Source organism: Osmerus eperlanus, chromosome 20, assembly GCF_963692335.1.
Source record: "Osmerus eperlanus chromosome 20, fOsmEpe2.1, whole genome shotgun sequence".
NCBI classification, from domain to species: domain Eukaryota; kingdom Metazoa; phylum Chordata; class Actinopteri; order Osmeriformes; family Osmeridae; genus Osmerus; species Osmerus eperlanus.
The window spans coordinates 7168445-7185925 of NC_085037.1; the positions used below are offsets into that span (position 1 = coordinate 7168445).

Below are 17481 nucleotides of genomic sequence, written 5' to 3' on the forward strand. Positions count from 1 at the left end.
GTTTTGTCTTTCTCATGCTTTACTCCTTTGTGTATGGCCATTGTTTGTGCTTGAGTTAGTGTGTGTGTGACTCCCCACTTGAGGTCACATTGTTGATGTTGTCCTTATTCCTAATGGTCTGTCATCACAGCATGTCTTTAAATGGAACATTATGATGTCGTTTGTTACCGCAGCTTGACAAATAAAGCTGAAGGATTTGATATATGAACCTGAAAATGCTACATTAGTCTGTTCATCATCCATTCACACCTTGCAAGCTGTATCAGTGTTGTAATGAGTCCTTCCCGCCAACAGGTGGCGGACCAGGCAGCCAGCACACCGTTCTCCATGAGGAGCAGTGGAAGATGCCGGCTCTGCCAGCGCTGCTGCTGTCGACACACTTCCTCCTCTTCCTGTTGCTGCTGACCATGGCACCTCGCTCGCTCACCCAGAACCCAGCCCTCGCCGCCGTACGCATGGGTAAGGATACACCCGCAATGCGTTTGTGTGTGTGTGTGTGAGTGTGTCATGCATTGTGTCTCTATATTCTCAACTCTCCTTAGTACAGTCCTACTGGACTATATAAAGATATCTTTCATGGATACACAGCAGCCTATAGAAGGTCCTTGTAAGACTCCTCCACCTCCTCAGTTAAGAAAGCTTGTAACTGTCCATGTCACTACTTTTGGTTGGCTTTTAACTGTGGAATCAGGTGGTTGCCAGGGGTGATGGTGTTGTCTGTCTGAGGGAAGATCTTTCGGTGAACCAGTCTGGTGTGTGTGTGCGTGTGACTCAGCCCTGACCTCTATCAGACAGATGGACTAAATGTTAGTCAAAGGTCAGGTCTGTAGAGGCTGCCACACACACACACACACACACACACACACACACACACACACACACACACTCACGCTAATACACACCAGGCAGATGACAGGTGGCCTGAAAAGATGTGGCTCTCTGGATCGGAGGCTGTGATGGAGTCAGGCATGTGTGCCTCAACTCTCTTTTGTGTCTCGTCCACTGTGTCCACGTAGTTGTTTCTGAGTGCGTGCTTGTCTTCCTCCATTGCTTTACGTCTGCCTCAACTCTCCCTCTTTCCCTCTCCCGCTTGCTCAATCGTGTTAACTGTGTGGATCAAACCCCCCTTCCCCCCAGCGGCCATCTTGGACGACCAGTCCTCCTGTGGTCGTGGAGAGCGTCTGGCGCTGGCCCTGGCACGAGAAAACATCAACAGTCTGATGGAAGCTCCATCCCGCGCACGCGTGGAGGTTGACATCTACGAACTTCAGAAAGACTCCCAGTATGACACCACAGACACCAGTGAGTACCCCAGACCTCTGCCAGTATGGTTTACTTCAGTGTTGAATGGCTTGTCTGTAAAGTAAATAAACCACCCCCCCCCAGAACCAGGAAGACGTAATTGTCATTGATCTCAGGCAGGGATGGCTGGGATGTGGGTGACAATGCAGTATCACACAGACGCACACGCTCTCCCTCTCTCTCTCTCTCTCTCTCTCTCTCTCTCTCTCTCTCTCTCTCTCTCTCTCTCTCTCTCTCTCTCTCTCTCTCTCTCTCTCTCTCTCTCTCTCTTTCACTTTATCCCTCCTTCTTTCTCTCTCACTCTCACTCTACAAGCTGGGGATCTGTCTAGTGTCTGAGGGAACAGGTTCAGCAAGGCAGAATTAGAAGTCTAATCTCCTGTGGAGAGAGGAGGGAGTCTGATTACAGTTATGACAGTAATTAATCACGGGTGTCCTCCATTGACGCCTAATTTGATCTATGGTCCAAGAAGAGGACACAGACACGACTGGAACTCGTCCAACATATTGACTCTTCCTCTCCTCTGGTGCTGGCAGATCCACTCTCTTCCTAATCCTCTTTCGTGTAGGCCACTTGTCTTCCTCTCCTCTCCTCTCTTATCTGCCTGTAACACCTTCTTTCTTTCCTTCTCTGACTGTCTGTTTTTCTATTCCCTCTCTATCTTTCCTCGACCTGTCCATCTCGTCCCTTCCCCACCCCCCCAACCCCAGTGTGTCAGATATTGCCGAAGGGCGTGGTGTCAGTGATAGGCCCCGCCTCCAGCCCCGCCTCAGGCTCCACTGTCAGTCACATCTGTGGAGAGAAGGAGGTGAGTCCAACCTCATCCGTGTACACCCCGGCCTCATCCGTCTACTCCCCGGCCTCATCCGTGTACACCCCGGCCTCATCCGTCTACTCCCCGGCCTCATCCGTGTACAACCCCGGCCTCATCCGTGTACACCCCGGCCTCATCCGTCTACACCCCGGCCTCATCCGTCTACACCCCGGCCTCATCCGTCTACTCCCCCGCCTCATCTGTCTCCACTACAGCCTCCTCCATGCGTTCTAGCCTCTTAAAGCATATACTGTATGTAAATCCTTTATAATACTGCAATGCGAATTTACCCAAACATTGTAAAATCAGGGTCTCTTCTGCAGCTACAGATTATCTATAGATTTATGATATAGATATTATATGATATAATAAGTCTTGATAGATCTTTATAAAAGTTATCCAGTACAGACATCACTGCAGATATACAGATTGGCCATAGAGAGATACAGTGATATTCCTGATCTCCTGGGATCTCCCGAGCTAATAAGTAGTTATATGTATGATAATAGCTTCCTATTTTATTTCACGCTTAAATGACCTTTTCCATAAGGTGCTATGTATATTAAACCTTCTGTACTCAGAATAGGCCGGATTACCATAGGCTGTCAGTCACATACTGACTCTAAAATGAGATTCTGCATGCTATCGCTCCAGGGCTTTCTTTTCACATTAAATCAGTTATGAGAGAGGGGGTTTCAACCCCGGGGGGCCTGAAGATTCCAGTCCATCAGTTTAAGTCGACCCAGGTGGGTCGTTTGGAGACCCAGGGGTGAGGATCCTAATGTAAAAATGTGCTAGCCTGTTAGCACGTCCGCCGGAGGAGACTAGCTACTGCCACTGAAACACCTTCTGCTTTCTGCTCCTCTGGCTTTGAATCAACTCAGTGATGGACTGAGGATGTTATTGAGAACAAAGCTTCACCTCTACCCAACCCACTACCTCTACATCCCCTTTCCCCCGTCTCCCTCACTTCAACCTATCCTCTTTTTAATATGAATCATCCTGTCTTCATGCTTTTAGACACACCATCCTACTGTTTGTGAACACTAGGAATTGTGTTTCACATACTATATATTGGTGGTGCACTGAAACTGAACCCTTCCTCCTGTTCCAGATCCCTCATGTGAAGATCGGACCGGAGGAGACGCCCAAGCTCCCATACCTGCGCTTTGCCTCGGTTACGCTTTACCCTAGCAACGAGGACCTGAGCTTAGCCATTGGTGCCATCCTGCGTTCCTTCAGCTATCCCACCGCCAGCCTCATCTGCGCCAAGGCCGAGTGTGAGTGGGCACACATGCCAACATTTTACATTTACATTTAGTCATTTAGCAGACGCTCTTATCCAGAGCGACTTACAGTAAGGACAGGGACATCCCCCCCAAGGCAAGTAGGGTGAAGTGCCTTGCCCAAGGACACGCAATTTGGCACAGCCGGGAATCGAACAGGCAACCCTCAGATTACTAGCCCACTTCCCTAACCGCTCAGCCACCTGACTCCCTCCCAACACAACGTACACACACACACACACTCAGAGAGAGACCTTACGCTCTTGTATGAGAGACTTCAGTCCACGCGGAGGATTACCAGAGCCTTCGACAGAGTGGATTATGCTTCACTGATGAGCTACCACACACTTGCACACATATACACACACCCTCCCTGATGAGCTCTCTCTTCGCTCGGCTGCTCAGGTCTGGCCCAAGGTCGAGGGTGATCATGCTCTGAATACGACTGCCGCCGCTCGTCCCCCCTCCTCAGACACCGCTCTTTATCGATCTCTCACTTTTCCACTCGACTGCTCTGGTCTGGCCAAGCCTCTGTTGTTTTAACAGTTTGTCTCCAAGGAGACAGTTACTCTGTTGTTGTTTTGTGCTTGTCTGCCACCATACGGAGGCTTTGTGTGTTCATTATTATCGTAATTTAACGTTTGCAACAGGCTAGCTCACTGGTGCCTGAATGTGAGGATATAAAGATTATGGGGCCGAGGGAGTGCTGTTATACTTAGGAAGTTAAATATAATTTCTTATGTAAAGTTGAAAATAAATTCATTATCAGTCATGTAGCTACACAGAAACAACGCTGCAAAACCAAAAGGACTGTTTGTTTCTTGTTTTAACTGGTACTGCCTGTTTCCTACGAAAACATTTCCTCTGCTTTGGCAATTAACCAACCAATCAAACTTTATAATGTTGAATTTGTTTCAATTTGTTAAATGTTAGTTTGTTTGTTTGTTTGCCACATTTCCAACAAACACATTTTCTCTGACCAATCAGTTGTCTTTCTTCAACCCTCAGGCCTGCTGCGATTGGAGGAGCTGGTGCGTCGGTTCTTGATCTCGCGTGAAACGCTGTCCGTCAGGATGCTGGACGAGAGCCTCGACCCCACCCCCCTTCTGAAGGAGATCCGAGATGACAAGGTGGCCACAATCATCATCGACGCCAATGCCTCCATTTCCTACCTTATTCTCCGAAAGGTAACAAATATCCCCTTGGAACTACCATACTCTGAACACTGTCAAAGTCTGAACACTGTCCACATTTTTTACTGATAACCCAGAACTTTCCTCGATGAAAGAAGAACAGTAATATAACTGAATGTCCATTGCAGAAAAGCACAGTTCTGTTACATCTCCCTTCTCTACTTCCCTCTCTTTCTCTTCCTTCTCTTTCTCTCCTTCATTAGGCATCGGAGCTGGGGATGACATCAGCATTTTACAAATACATCCTCACCACCATGGTAAGACCATCCGCCAATCAAAACTCTTATGTCCCCATAAACACAAATTGGAGCCTCCCCTCTTCTGCCGGCTGTGCCCATATGCCCCTGTGGTAACTACTGCCATGAATGACGGGCCAAATGTGTGTCCGGTTTCTCATCTGAAATGCATGCTGGTCCGGGGCAGTTTGTCATCATTATGTGGCTGCACGCCGTGTGCCCTTGCGTGAGGTGACATCCATAGTTAATAATATTTCTACATCGTATCCCTGCTAACAGTCGCCTGGTATGCAAGGCGTTTTCCCAGCCTTTCTCCTACAAGGGCAGTTGACTCTTCAAGGGCAAAACTGCACTTATCCCAACTTTGGATAGGAACCAAAAATCTATAAATCATGACATCCCTCTCTCTCTTTTTCTCTCCATCTCTGTCTTTCTTTTTCGCCCATCTTGATAAACTGCTTGATAAAATGCATGGCCGTCTGCTGCCTGTCGAAGACCAGACTCATGCCCTCGGTCTGGTGATGTCATCATAATGCGCCCTGTGCCTGTCTCCACAAAACACAGACGGACAAACCTCATAGCCCCACCCACTTACCTCGACCCTTTGGCTTGACCCCCTCCACCTTCTTGTTCCTCAGGACTTCCCCTTGCTCCGATTGGACGATGTTGTTGACGAGCAGTCCAACATCGTGGGTTTCTCCATGCTCAACATTTCGCATCCCTTTTATATGGAGTTCATCAGGAGCCTGAACCTGTCCTGGAGAGAGGGCTGTGACCTCAGCCCCTACCCAGGCCCTGCGGTGAGGACCGGAACATACAACACTTCAGCACTTCAACACTCACATATTATAATGACCATATGCTCATACTCCTATTCCCAGCCTCTAGATCTCAGTACCCAGGGTATTATTTATACTCAGGGTTTTATTAGCGTTTGGAAAGAGAACATCCTTGTTTCAGCTGTTCCTGGTTACGAATACACCGTTCCTAGTGGAACACTTCAGTGAGAACTATGAACATCTCATAGGGCTTGTCCACGTCTCTCATTGAATCCAGTTTTTTTTCTGGTTCCTGTAAACGGGTTATGTAGCTCATATTTCACTGACGTCATACAGTATGTGTTTTAGTACTGATAGGACTTTCAATCTGACACATCCTGGCCCGTGCCATCACTCATACACTTGGTAGTGCACACACACATTCACATTGCATCTGTGTAGACACATGCCACACACACACACACCTCCTGCTATTTCTTTTTTACACTATCAGTTGTTAGCAGTTGCCCAGCTGCCACAAGCAATCAGTTTGATTCACGTGCTGTCACTCTGAGTGATGGCTGGACGGACCTAGTAACGCTCATGTCTGATTGGCCAACGGAGACAATGCTCGCACATGGGCCACTGATTGAGTAATGTTGATATCCAACGTTCCTGTTCCTCTCCGCTTTACGATCTCTCTGTCACATGTGCGTTCCTCTCCTCTCACACACCTCCTCTTTCTCATCCCTCCCTTTCTCTCTCTCCCTCCCCCCTTTTCTCGTCACACCCCCTCTCTCTCTCCCTGTCCCTCTCTCTCTCTCTGTCGGTTCTGTGCCCGCCTCATTCTATGTACCACACCCTTTGTGACTTTGTGAGCAATAAACAATTTAATCAATGTGTTTTTCACCCCTCTCTCTCCTGCTTTCTTCCTCCCACTATCCCCCCCACTCCCCTCTCTACCCCCCCCCCTCCCCCCTTGCCCCCCCCCAGCTGTCCTCGGCCCTCATGTTTGATGCGGTGCACGTGGTCGTGGGAGCTGTCCAGGAGCTGAACAGGAGTCAGGAGATCGGGGTCAAGCCCCTCAGCTGCACCTCTTCTCTCATCTGGCAGCACGGAACCAGCCTGATGAACTACCTCCGCATGGTAACGCATAGCAACACCCTAACTCTGCATGGGAACCCATGGCAACACGCAATAACATCAAACTGTCTCCACATTGTAACCTATAGCAACACGCTACAGCGTCGCACTGCACAGCCTGTTCCTCCTACTAGTGCCCCAACTCACTTCATTACACACCCTCGTGAACAAGAGGGCCTGCACTAGCGATCAACTCCATCTCTATCTGCTCGGCGTCAAGGGACGAACTGAGATCACATTCAAAGACTTTTTTCTGTCGAAGATTGATTTTCCATTGGTGGTGTGTGGCGTCTTCTCCATCCGAGTCTATAGATGTTATTGTTGTTGTGTTGTTGCTGTTGTTGGCAGCAGTGTTGTGTTGTTGTGGTTGGCAGCAGTGTTGTGTTGTGTTGTTGTGGTTGGCAGCAGTGTTATATTCTCATCAGGGTTGTTTTTGTTGTGGTCAGGGGGTTGTCTCTGTTTCTCCAACATCCCCCTCCTCTTCGATTTGTCTCCTCTCCAATTTGTGTCTGCCACCTCCTATCTCTTTCCATCTGTCTCTCCGCTCATCCCTCTCTCCCTCCCAGACATTGTTTTCTTGCACTCCGAGCATCTTTCCATCATCCCCTTCCTCTCTTTGGCAGCAGTTCCACTCCCCTTCTCTCCTCCCTGGTCCCCTTATCCCTCCATATTTCCCTCCATCTTGTCCGTGGTTCACGCCTCCTGTTTTGGGTGCATAATTCATTTCGAGTCCCTTTTGCTAACCTCTCTCCCATTCTCTTTCTCCGTCTGTGCTACCCCATGTCTCAGCCCTGGCAGCTACGCGATACAATGCCGTTTGTCTAGGATCAGCCATGCTGATCTCTTTCTCCCTCTCTTCCCTCTCTTCCCTCTCTTCCCTCTCTTCCCTCTCTTCCCTCTCTCCCTCTCTCCCTTTCCCAACTACCTCTTTGGCTCTGCTTCTTCTTCTCTTTGTCTTTTCACTCTATTTTCGCTACACCTCTCTTGCCCTCTCTTCTTTGGTATATCCGCCCTCCCCTTCACACCCACCACTCTCTCCCCCAGGTGGAGTATGATGGTTTGACGGGCAGAGTGGAGTTCAACAGTAAAGGCCAGAGAACCAACTACACCCTGAGGATCCTGGAGAAGCACCGCGGCGGTCATAAAGAGGTCAGCGCGTCACAGGGTCATGGGGTCGCGGGTTACAGAGTGGTCACGGCTTAGGGGTCAAATAGCAAGCTATGCTTTCTCATTGATTGAGACGTTAATCAAGTGTTTATCCCCAGACTCTATTTCTCTTGTTTTCTCCTTTCCTATCCCTCCTTCCCTTTCTTCACCCTCATCCCTCTCTCTCCACCGCTCTTTCTTCTCTCCTCAGATTGGTATTTGGTACTCCAATAACACTCTGGCGATGAACTCGACCTCTCTGGATGTGAACATGGCTGAGACTTTGGCCAACAAGACTCTCGTAGTCACCACCATCCTGGTTAGTCTGCTACCTACCCTGTCATCTCCCGCAACCTGTGATCGCGTGAAAGGTACTGCCACCTCAGTAACCACAATAACAGAACAGAGGCCAGAAGCATAGGTGGAAGATGGAAGACCATGGAAGCATGAAGATCATTTACTGCATCTGTAGGAAGGTGGACGTTTGTCACAGAAATAGCCCTGTGACTGACGTTTCATTAAAAAGGGATAATTTTTATGTCAACTCTAACTGGTCCGTTTGCCTGGACTAGATTCCACGCTGGCGATAATTTAAACCCTGTTCACTCTGTCCACTGCAGGAGAATCCATACGTGATGCGTAAATCCAACTTCCAGGATTTCCATGGTAACGACCAGTATGAAGGATTCTGTGTGGACATGTTGAAAGAGCTGTCAGGCACACTGAAGTTCTCCTTCAGGATCAAGTTGGTGGATGACGGGCTGTATGGAGCTCCAGAACCCAATGGATCCTGGACCGGCATGGTGGGGGAGCTCATCAATAGGGTGAGAACGCAGACACTCCCCCCCCCCCCCCCCCCCACACACACACACACACACATACACACACACATTAAAAGTCACACACAGACATATAGATACACACACACAAACACATTCCACTACAGAGAGAGAAGAGAGGGTTTTTGTTGTCCCGATCCTTTTTGTTATCTTTGTCACAACCCAGACCAAGCACCACAACCGTTGCCATAACAACCTACTTCAAGAGCCTATGTTGCAGCAACTAAAACGACACAGCAGCAATTACTGATGTTATCTACAGCAGTGCAGCTGCCTCTGCCTCCCATGGCTGTAAGAACGCTGCTGATAATGACCATGATAATGATGATGGGGATGATAATGGAGATGGCTAGAAAAGTAATGACCTCGGCCTACCCCTGTGTATGGTCCTCCATAGGGAAGTGCTCTGTGTGCGCTTGTGTGTGCGTGTGTGTGCATGTGTGTGTGCGTGTGCATGCGTGACCTTGCAAAACTGTTAAGAGGCTAATCAAGTCTCTCTTTGTCACTAATTATGCAGTGGTTTTTCAATTAGGCCCCTGATCCTTAGCTGGGTCGACACTCTCACACACACACACACACACACAAACACACACACACACACACACACACTGTGTGCATGTGGGCACACGCACAGGCAAGTACAAGGGCCACAGACCCACACTCAAGTCAAATGATCACACTCTCTTGAGTGTACTCAGAGACACCCTCTCAGTGGAGAACCCATACATTCACACGCATCTACTTATGTCAATTCCATGAGCCACACACACACTCCCCCTCGCTTTCTCATTGAACACATTCTTCAGTCACATACACATGCACACACACACACTACCCCTCCGCCAGTGCTTCTGTCTGATGAAAGTGGGTGAAACTAGCTAACGAGTATTTCCTCGTTAATCAATTAAGCTGTAATTAAGACACAGATGTGTTTGGGGCAGCCTGCTTTTCAGGGTCCATCTCTGTGCATCGCTCCTTTTGTCCTCTACCGCTCTGTCTGCCCTTCTTTACCTCCCTGGCCAACGTTTGCCCCTCCCTCATTCCCTCTCTTCCTCCCTCCCTCCTTTCTCCTTCTGTCTCTCCTTCGTGTCTAACTGTGCTCCTGACTTCAGTGTGCTGCTGTGTTCTTAAGGTGTCAGGCATGCTTTTGTGTCCACAAAAAACAAATGCAGTTTGACCCTTGTTCTCTCTTCCCCCGCTTGTCACCCCATCACCTTTTCATCCGCCCTCTTCTCCCTCTCTTACACTCTATTTCTTACTTTCTCTTTCTCTATCTCTCTCTTTCTTTCTTTCTTTCTTTCTCTCTCTCTCTATCCCTCCCGCAGAAGGCAGACCTGGCTGTAGCAGGCTTTACCATTACCTCAGAGAGAGAGAAAGTGATTGACTTCTCCAAACCTTTCATGTCTCTGGGTATCAGCATCTTGTACAGGGTCCATCTGGTAAGGCACCACACTCTCACCTGCTTATGCCCATACTCTCACACACACACACACACACACACACACACACACACACACATACATGCACACACACGGGAGAGCTTTTCAAAACATTTCGAGTTCCGTATTACTCCAGTCTGAAATGCAGCTGTGGTACACATATGTGATGCTCAACAAGAAGCGTGACATGGATGACCGTTCCCAGACAGAGTTATCCATGCGAGTGTGTCTGTGTAGCAGTAATTATCCTGGCTCACTGGGTAATGGACAGGCTAACAAGCCTCTCCAGACTGCAGACCTTAGCTCATCTATTATGGGGTTATGGAGCTTACAGGCCAGAGCATCGGCTGTCTGATGAGTCAAGCTGTTTACTGGTTAGCGCTGTGTGTTTGTTTACCAGTAAACAGGAGGACACATGCACGGCTTGGCTTCGACACACACACTCACACGCAAACACCCCAGCAGTGAAATGTTAACACTGTGCCCTCTAGTGTCTGAAATACAATGTGAATCAGTGTGAATCACTGCCAACTCGGTCTTGGTCTTGGACAGCGTGTTTTCTTAGAAAGAGAAAACCTGAACCACTAAGCTGTCTAGCACCCCCCCCCCCCCCTTCCCCAGTCTAACCTCTGTTCTCTATGGACGCTTCCAGGGCAGGAAACCAGGATACTTCTCCTTCCTGGATCCCTTCTCCCCCGCGGTCTGGCTCTTCATGCTCCTGGCCTACCTGGCCGTGAGCTGTGTGCTTTTCCTGGCAGCCAGGTAAATACAACACCCTCACCTGGTGGTGGGAGACTGGAACTGCAGAGTGGACAAGAAACTACTCTATAGACCGTGGTGTAGAAATCCCACAGTTGGGTCATGTACGTTGTCTATCTGCCTGCCTGTATCTATCTGTCTTTCTGACAGTGCAATACAGAGTGTCTGGACAGGGTATACAATCTAAATCTGGCTTGATTAGATATTATTTGAGGGAACAGGGCAGAGGATGTTTTGAATTGTTGACACAGCCCAAACAAACTAACTAAACTCATATGGGTGATAGCTCACCTTGGGGTGTGCTTCATTTTTCTGACCTGGTTTCCTTCCCTTCTAGGCTGAGTCCGTACGAGTGGTACAACCCCCACCCGTGTCTGCGGGAGCGCAGGGACATGCTGGAGAACCAGTACACCCTGGGGAACAGCTTGTGGTTCCCCATAGGAGGCTTCATGCAGCAGGGCTCAGAGATCATGCCCCGAGCCCTATCCACGCGCTGTGTCAGTGGGGTCTGGTGAGTACGTGCGTGTGTCCGTGTGTATGTGTCTGTGTCTACATGTGTGTGTATCTGTTTATGTGTTTATGTGCGTGTGCAGTGGAGACGATGGTACTTGTGCCCGGAAGGGTCTGTAAACATTTGGGAATATTCTGGGAATATTCCGATTTCTTAGTAAATGTTTACATTTACACACACACACACACACGCGCCCGTAAACACACACACACAAAGCGTGCAGCTGGGCCACCCTACAGCCAGTCTTTTTGGATGTGGTCCTCCCTCAGGTGGGCGTTCACCCTCATCATCATCTCGTCCTACACGGCCAACCTGGCCGCCTTCCTGACAGTCCAGAGGATGGAGGTGCCCATAGAGTCACCTGACGACCTGGCGGACCAGACCAACATCCAGTACGGAACCATCCAGGGAGGGAGCACAATGACCTTCTTTATGGTGTGTGTGTGTGTATGTGTGTGGTCCACTGACCTTACTTTTCAGAGCTTGCTGCCTCATTCCATCTCTCTCTCTTTCTTTCTTTCTCTCTTTCCCTCCTCATCCAGAACTCCCGGTACCAGACCTATCAGCGCATGTGGAACTACATGCACTCCAAGCAGCCCAGCGTGTTTGTGAAGAGCACGGAGGAGGGCATCGCCCGCGTGCTCAACTCCAAGTATGCCTTCCTAATGGAGAGCACCATGAACGAGTACTACCGCCTCCTCAACTGCAACCTGACGCAGATAGGAGGCCTGCTGGACACCAAGGGCTACGGCATCGGCATGCCCCTAGGTGAGGGAGGGAGGGAGGGAGGGAGAGAGGGAGAGAGGGAGAGAGGGAGAGAGAGAGAGACAGAGGGAGAGAGGGACAGAGGGGAGGGATGGACTACCTGAATCCTTTGGGTGAGAGAGCGGGAAATTAGGAAAAGAAAAGGAGGGAGAGAGAACTTGGTGAGACAGCAGCTGTTTGGAGGCAGGGGAAGGAGGGAGAGCGAGAGGGAGGGAGGGAGGGAAATGAAGAGAAGGGTGAAGAGTTTCCCCCCTCCCAGCATCATGGGGATGCTTCTGCAGAGTGGAGAACAGGTGCAGGAGAAACAGATCAAGTGGAGACTTTAGGATAAACTCTCTGGTCTCTGCTCTCTTTGGGTCTTTTGGGGTTCCACAGACTTCAGCTAACTTATAAAAGAGTAGCGCCCTGACATCTGCCTCACCTCTCTTCTATTTTCTCTTATTGTACCTCCCTCTATCCATCTTTCTCTTATTCTCTCTCTCTTCTCTAACATAATTTGTGCTGCAGGGCTTTTAAAACATCAGGCTTGGAAGTTCTGATTGGCTGCAGAGTAACAAATTGTAGCTTCAGGCTAGATGATTAATTTGGAGGAGGTCCAACTCCCCCCTATCCCCTTCTTTCTCTTCTCCGCACACGCATGTACACACACACACACCCACACACACTCTCTATCCCTCTATGTAACCAACTCCAAACTATTCAAACTATATCAAAACAAAAGGCCGATTGAAAAGCATCTAAGAAAGGAGAGGTCTTCGTCCTTAAGGTAGTCAAAGAAGAAATGCTTTTCATTTTGTAAGCATTTCTGTGTCTGTTACCCTACAGCTTGTTTAGTGGTGATCTTTACTTCCCTTAAGGACCAGCATATTTTACTCTCTCTGCAGACAGATCCATTATTGGTTTGCCTGTGACATTGCCCACCAATCAAAACACACCAGTTCATTTCAGAGAACAGAATATCAATAGTTGTCTGTTTCTTGGTGAAGAGGAAAGAGAGAGCCCACAGGTGAAAAATAACACCTAGTGTCATGGTCACAAACCTGTCACCATGGACACGGTTGCCACCTCCTTGGCAACGGTGATGCGCTAGAGTCGGGGCTGCTAATTGGCTGCCACCTGTTCACCAGTGACAATATGATTGCAGCCTATAGAGGCGAGAAACAATTATCCTCTCTTTATCGATGACAGTCCATCACTGTTCTCATGCCTCCCCTTTCCTGCTTCTCTCCTTTCTCTTCCCTTTGTTTCCTTTCTTCCGCACTCATTTCAATCTGAATCAATAAAGCATTATTGGCACAGTCACTCAGGGCCTCACAGAACACTGCCAACGAACAGAAGTGCGGGGACAAATCAATAACAACAAACAACAACACACACAGCCTTGTAATCACTGCTAACAATGTCACCCCACCTTCCCCCTCCCTTCCCTCACTCCTCCTCACACACACCTCCACTCCCTTCTGTCTCCCGCCCCTCCCCTCCCTTTACTCTCACCCCCCCCCCCCTCCCTAGGCTCCCCGTTCAGAGATGAGATCACTCTGGGGGTGCTGCAGCTGCAGGAGAACAACAGGCTGGAGATCCTGAAGAGGAGGTGGTGGGAGGGGGGGCAGTGCCCCAGAGAGGAGGACCACAGAGCCAAGGGTGGGTGTTGTGGCTGCGTGTTTTTGTATAGGTCTGTGTGTGTGAGCATCTGTGTGTTGAATCTCCATCGTCTTGGCTAGAACTACTCTTCCTGTTGCACATTGCTCAAGGCTAGCATAGAGATGCTGCAAACAGGCAGACAAGCAGGCAGACAGAAAGACAGGAAGACAGACAGACAGACAGGCAGGCAGGCAGGCAGGCAGAGCTCCACATGTCTGGCAGCATCTGTGTTTGTGTTCCGGCTGTGTTCCCTCAGGCCCCACGGGCGCTGGGTAAATGAGCAAGTCAGTGATTGTGTAAACAAACAAGGGATCTCCGGGAGTCAGATCTAAGAAACTGGGGCTCTCACTGTCTTCATAGCATCTTTGTAGATGAAGAATCTCCTTCTAGTGATACTGCTGCAGAATACAGTAATGAAGTTCAAGGGGAAAATCCTTAAAGTAGGTGTGTGTGTGTGTCCCAGGTCTGGGCATGGAGAACATCGGAGGGATTTTCGTGGTCCTCATCTGTGGCCTCATTATTGCCGTGTTCGTGGCCATCATGGAGTTTGTGTGGTCGATGCGGCGTTCGGCGGAGACTGATGAGGTACGCCCTCACGCCTGCCACGGGCCCGGCCGCAGCCACAGACACCCGCCAGTAGGTTCCCATGGCAACGCGCCAGCCAGCTCTTTGCTCGTTTGTCTGCATGCGTTTGTGTGTGCGTGTGTGTGTGTGTGTGTGTGTAGCGTGCTTTAGTGCTGACGGTACAAATGGGGGGCGATCGCAGAGCTGTTTTATTTATTTCTGTCTCTTTCATCCTTTCTTTTCTTATTCCCCCTCCTTCCTTTCTTTCTCTCCTTTATCGCCCCTTCTCTTTCTTTCTGTCCTCCACTATTTCACTCATTCCCTCCCTCTCTCCGTCTCCCTCAGTCTCTCTTTCTCCCTCCCTCTCTCCTTCTCCCTCAGTCTCTCTTTCTTTCTCACTCCCTCTCTCTCTCCCTCTCTATCTCTTCTCATTGCTATTCCATCCACTGATCCAGAGTGTATGGGTTATGTTATTCCGTCTGGATAGATGATACTGTTCCTGACTTTCATTTGCTCTCTCACTATCTCTGTTTGTTTGTATTGCTGGTGTTTTTCTGCCTCTGAGTCTCTATCTCTAGCTGTGATGCTTCCAGATAAATGTGATGCTAGCCGGTTATCTTTGCTGAGAGAGGAGGCACATTCCATCATGGGGCCCACAATGTTACACTGTTAGCTCCAGAGGAACACTCGAAGATATTCTGTTTCACAAACTTGAACACTTAAACACACAGAAAGCCACCAAAAACACACACACACAAGCAGCCAGGCACATACATAGACACATTGAAATCACATTCAAGCACAGATAAGCCCTCAATCACACCCACAGGAATGTACAGGCACACTTTGGTAGCAGCTGTATCCATCTTTGGCTTGATGGGTTTCCACCTCCCCTGTGCTCCCCCTGCTCCCCCTGCTCCCCCTGCTCCCCCTGCTCCCCCTGCTCCCCCCCTCCCCCCCCCAGGTGTCGGTCTGCCAGGAGATGCTGAGCGAGTTCCGCAATGCCATCTCCTGTAAGAAGAGCTCCCGCTCGCGGCGGCGACGCCCCCTCACCAGCACGGGGGGCGGAGTCCTGCGCCACCCCTCTCGCCTCGCTCTGGGCGCCCCCCGGCCCATACGCCTGGTTCGAGAAATGCGCCTCAGCAACGGCAAGCTGTACAGCGGCGCGGGACCCCTCACCGGGGGCGGGGCAGGGGCCATGGGGGGCCCAGCCGACATGGGCCCTGGGCCACAGCGCCTCCTAGAGGACCCCCTGGGAGCCAACACCACCCCGCCGCCTCCCCCACCCCTGGCGGTGTCCAACGTGGTGGCTCCGCCTCCCTCCCGAGCCAGCTGCACCCACGTCCGCATCTGCCAGGAGTGCCGGCGGATCCAAAGCATGAGGTCCGTCTCTTCCTGTCCGCGGGGCCCGTCCCTGCCCATGGGCCACTCTTCCATGTCGTTGCCCCGCCTACCACCACCCATGCCACCGTCCTCCACCAATACTGACAGCGAGGGAGGAGGCTCGTCCAGCCCGGCCAGAAGACCCAAACCCAAGCCCACCCCCCCCCCGCGACCTATACCGCCCACCAAAACACCCCCAACAGACCTGTTAGGGACACAAAACTGAGGGGGGAATTTGAGGGTGGGTTTTTTGAGATGGTAAACATGTGACATGGATGGATGTAACAACCCACTGGGTCCTGTCTGTAGGGGTGTTTTGGGGAGATACCCACTCAGTTTGTTTTCTTTGAAGCAGTAAACTGGTTAACCCACACTGAACCAGTAGACTAGTTCATGATTCAACCATGCCTGGAGAATAGAGGACAGCTGAGGAGAGAGAGAGACAGATATATATTAGAGAGAGAGAGAGACCCCAGCATTGCCTCTCCCTATCTCTCCAGTGGAAAGAACCAATGGTCTCCATGTTGTTATGCAACAGGCCTGTCTGCGACATCAGGAGGGACTTTTTTCCGGAACACACCTGAGCGTTGTCGTTAGCTCTCCTGTCTCAGGAATCTAGAACTCCCTCTTTCTGCTCAACCTGATGAGGTGACCTGAACTATCCCACAATTCCCGAGAGGTTTCTAAAGACCTAAACATGTATGAGACTTGTAAGACATGTAATGTCATGGACTCTCTTGTGCTAACTGGAGGAAGACCACCTGAGAACTTCTATCTTCTATATGAGGAGCACCCAGAAAGCCTGGAGTGGATTTCTGGGTAAACTGAGGGTTGAAAAAACTGTGTTTGTTCTTCTTCTTCGAGTTACAGACTCTTTAAACATTTCTTTTCTACCTGGTTTTATTTATTTTTCCTTTTATTTAATTTTTGTGTTCCTGTTTCCATGAATTTTGTGTCTTTGTCGTCATGGAAAAATCTGATGTGCATCCATCAGACATAATCCTGATTGAAGTGGACGGTATAAGTGACATGATGTAATTCATGGGAAGATGCATAAAAACGCCTCAACAAGTATTATGACTATATTGCTTATGAAAAGACAAATGCACATGGACAGATTATATATATATATATATGTGTGTGTGTGTGTGTGTGTGTGTGTGTGTGTGTGTGTGTGTGTGTGTGTGTGTGTGTGTGTGTGTGTGTGTGTGTGTGTGTGTGTGTGTGTGTGTGTGTGTGTGTGTGTGTGTGTGTGTGTGTGTGTGTGTGTGTGTGTGTGTGTGTGTGTGTGTGTGTGTGTGTGTGTGTGTGTGTGTGTGTGTGTGTGCGTGCGTGTGTGCGTGTGCCTGTGTGTGTGAGAGAGAGAAGACAGAGGGGAGGTCAAATTGATTTTTAGCATATTTTATGACATTTCTTTCTTATTTTTCCTCAGATTTATATACCTGTTCTAAATGGATTATTGAGAAAATTATGACAATGGGATAGTATTCTGATGATTATATTGTTATTATTATTACTATTGAAGTGTGGGGTTCAGTAGGAGGGGTGCTACCCTCTTATGTTAAATATATAGACAAACAAAGGTATTTGGAATAAATAAAAAAAACGATATATATAAAGTGTTGTTGGCAATTTATCTATTGTATGCAAGGAAGTAAAATCCTGAAAAGATCCTGAAAGAGAAACACGGACCATTCACAAA

At 49.3% G+C, this 17481-nt stretch overlaps 1 protein-coding gene across 3 annotated transcripts; it reads left to right on the forward strand.

Moving 5' to 3' along the window:
* The first annotated feature begins 296 nt into the window (after positions 1–296).
* Positions 297–17392, forward strand: LOC134007070 (glutamate receptor ionotropic, kainate 5-like). Of its 3 annotated transcripts, none has more exons than XM_062446235.1 (19): positions 297–459; positions 1138–1302; positions 2013–2110; positions 3231–3396; positions 4411–4589; positions 4799–4852; positions 5470–5631; positions 6583–6735; positions 7777–7881; positions 8090–8197; positions 8499–8702; positions 10043–10156; positions 10809–10918; positions 11253–11426; positions 11696–11861; positions 11969–12194; positions 13704–13832; positions 14296–14468; positions 15361–17392. In XM_062446235.1, the coding sequence occupies exons 1-19, from the start codon at positions 345–347 to the stop codon at positions 16003–16005; spliced, it is 3246 nt and encodes a 1081-aa protein (XP_062302219.1). In that variant the 5' UTR covers positions 297–344; the 3' UTR covers positions 16006–17392. The 3 variants fall into 3 exon arrangements, with proteins under 3 accessions (XP_062302219.1, XP_062302220.1, XP_062302221.1); XM_062446236.1 differs by having other exon boundaries at positions 14296–14417; XM_062446237.1 differs by lacking the exon at positions 13704–13832.
* The last annotated feature ends 89 nt before the right edge of the window (positions 17393–17481 follow it).

Excerpts from the sequence above, each read along its gene's own strand:
- LOC134007070 (XM_062446235.1), top strand. The coding sequence starts at position 345 with ATGCCGGCTCTGCCAGCGCTGCTGCTGTCGACACACTTCCTCCTCTTC. Across the intron at positions 460-1,137 it reads CCTCGCCGCCGTACGCATGG|CGGCCATCTTGGACGACCAG; the intron begins GTAAGGATACAC and ends CCTTCCCCCCAG. Across the intron at positions 10,157-10,808 it reads TCTTGTACAGGGTCCATCTG|GGCAGGAAACCAGGATACTT; the intron begins GTAAGGCACCAC and ends GGACGCTTCCAG.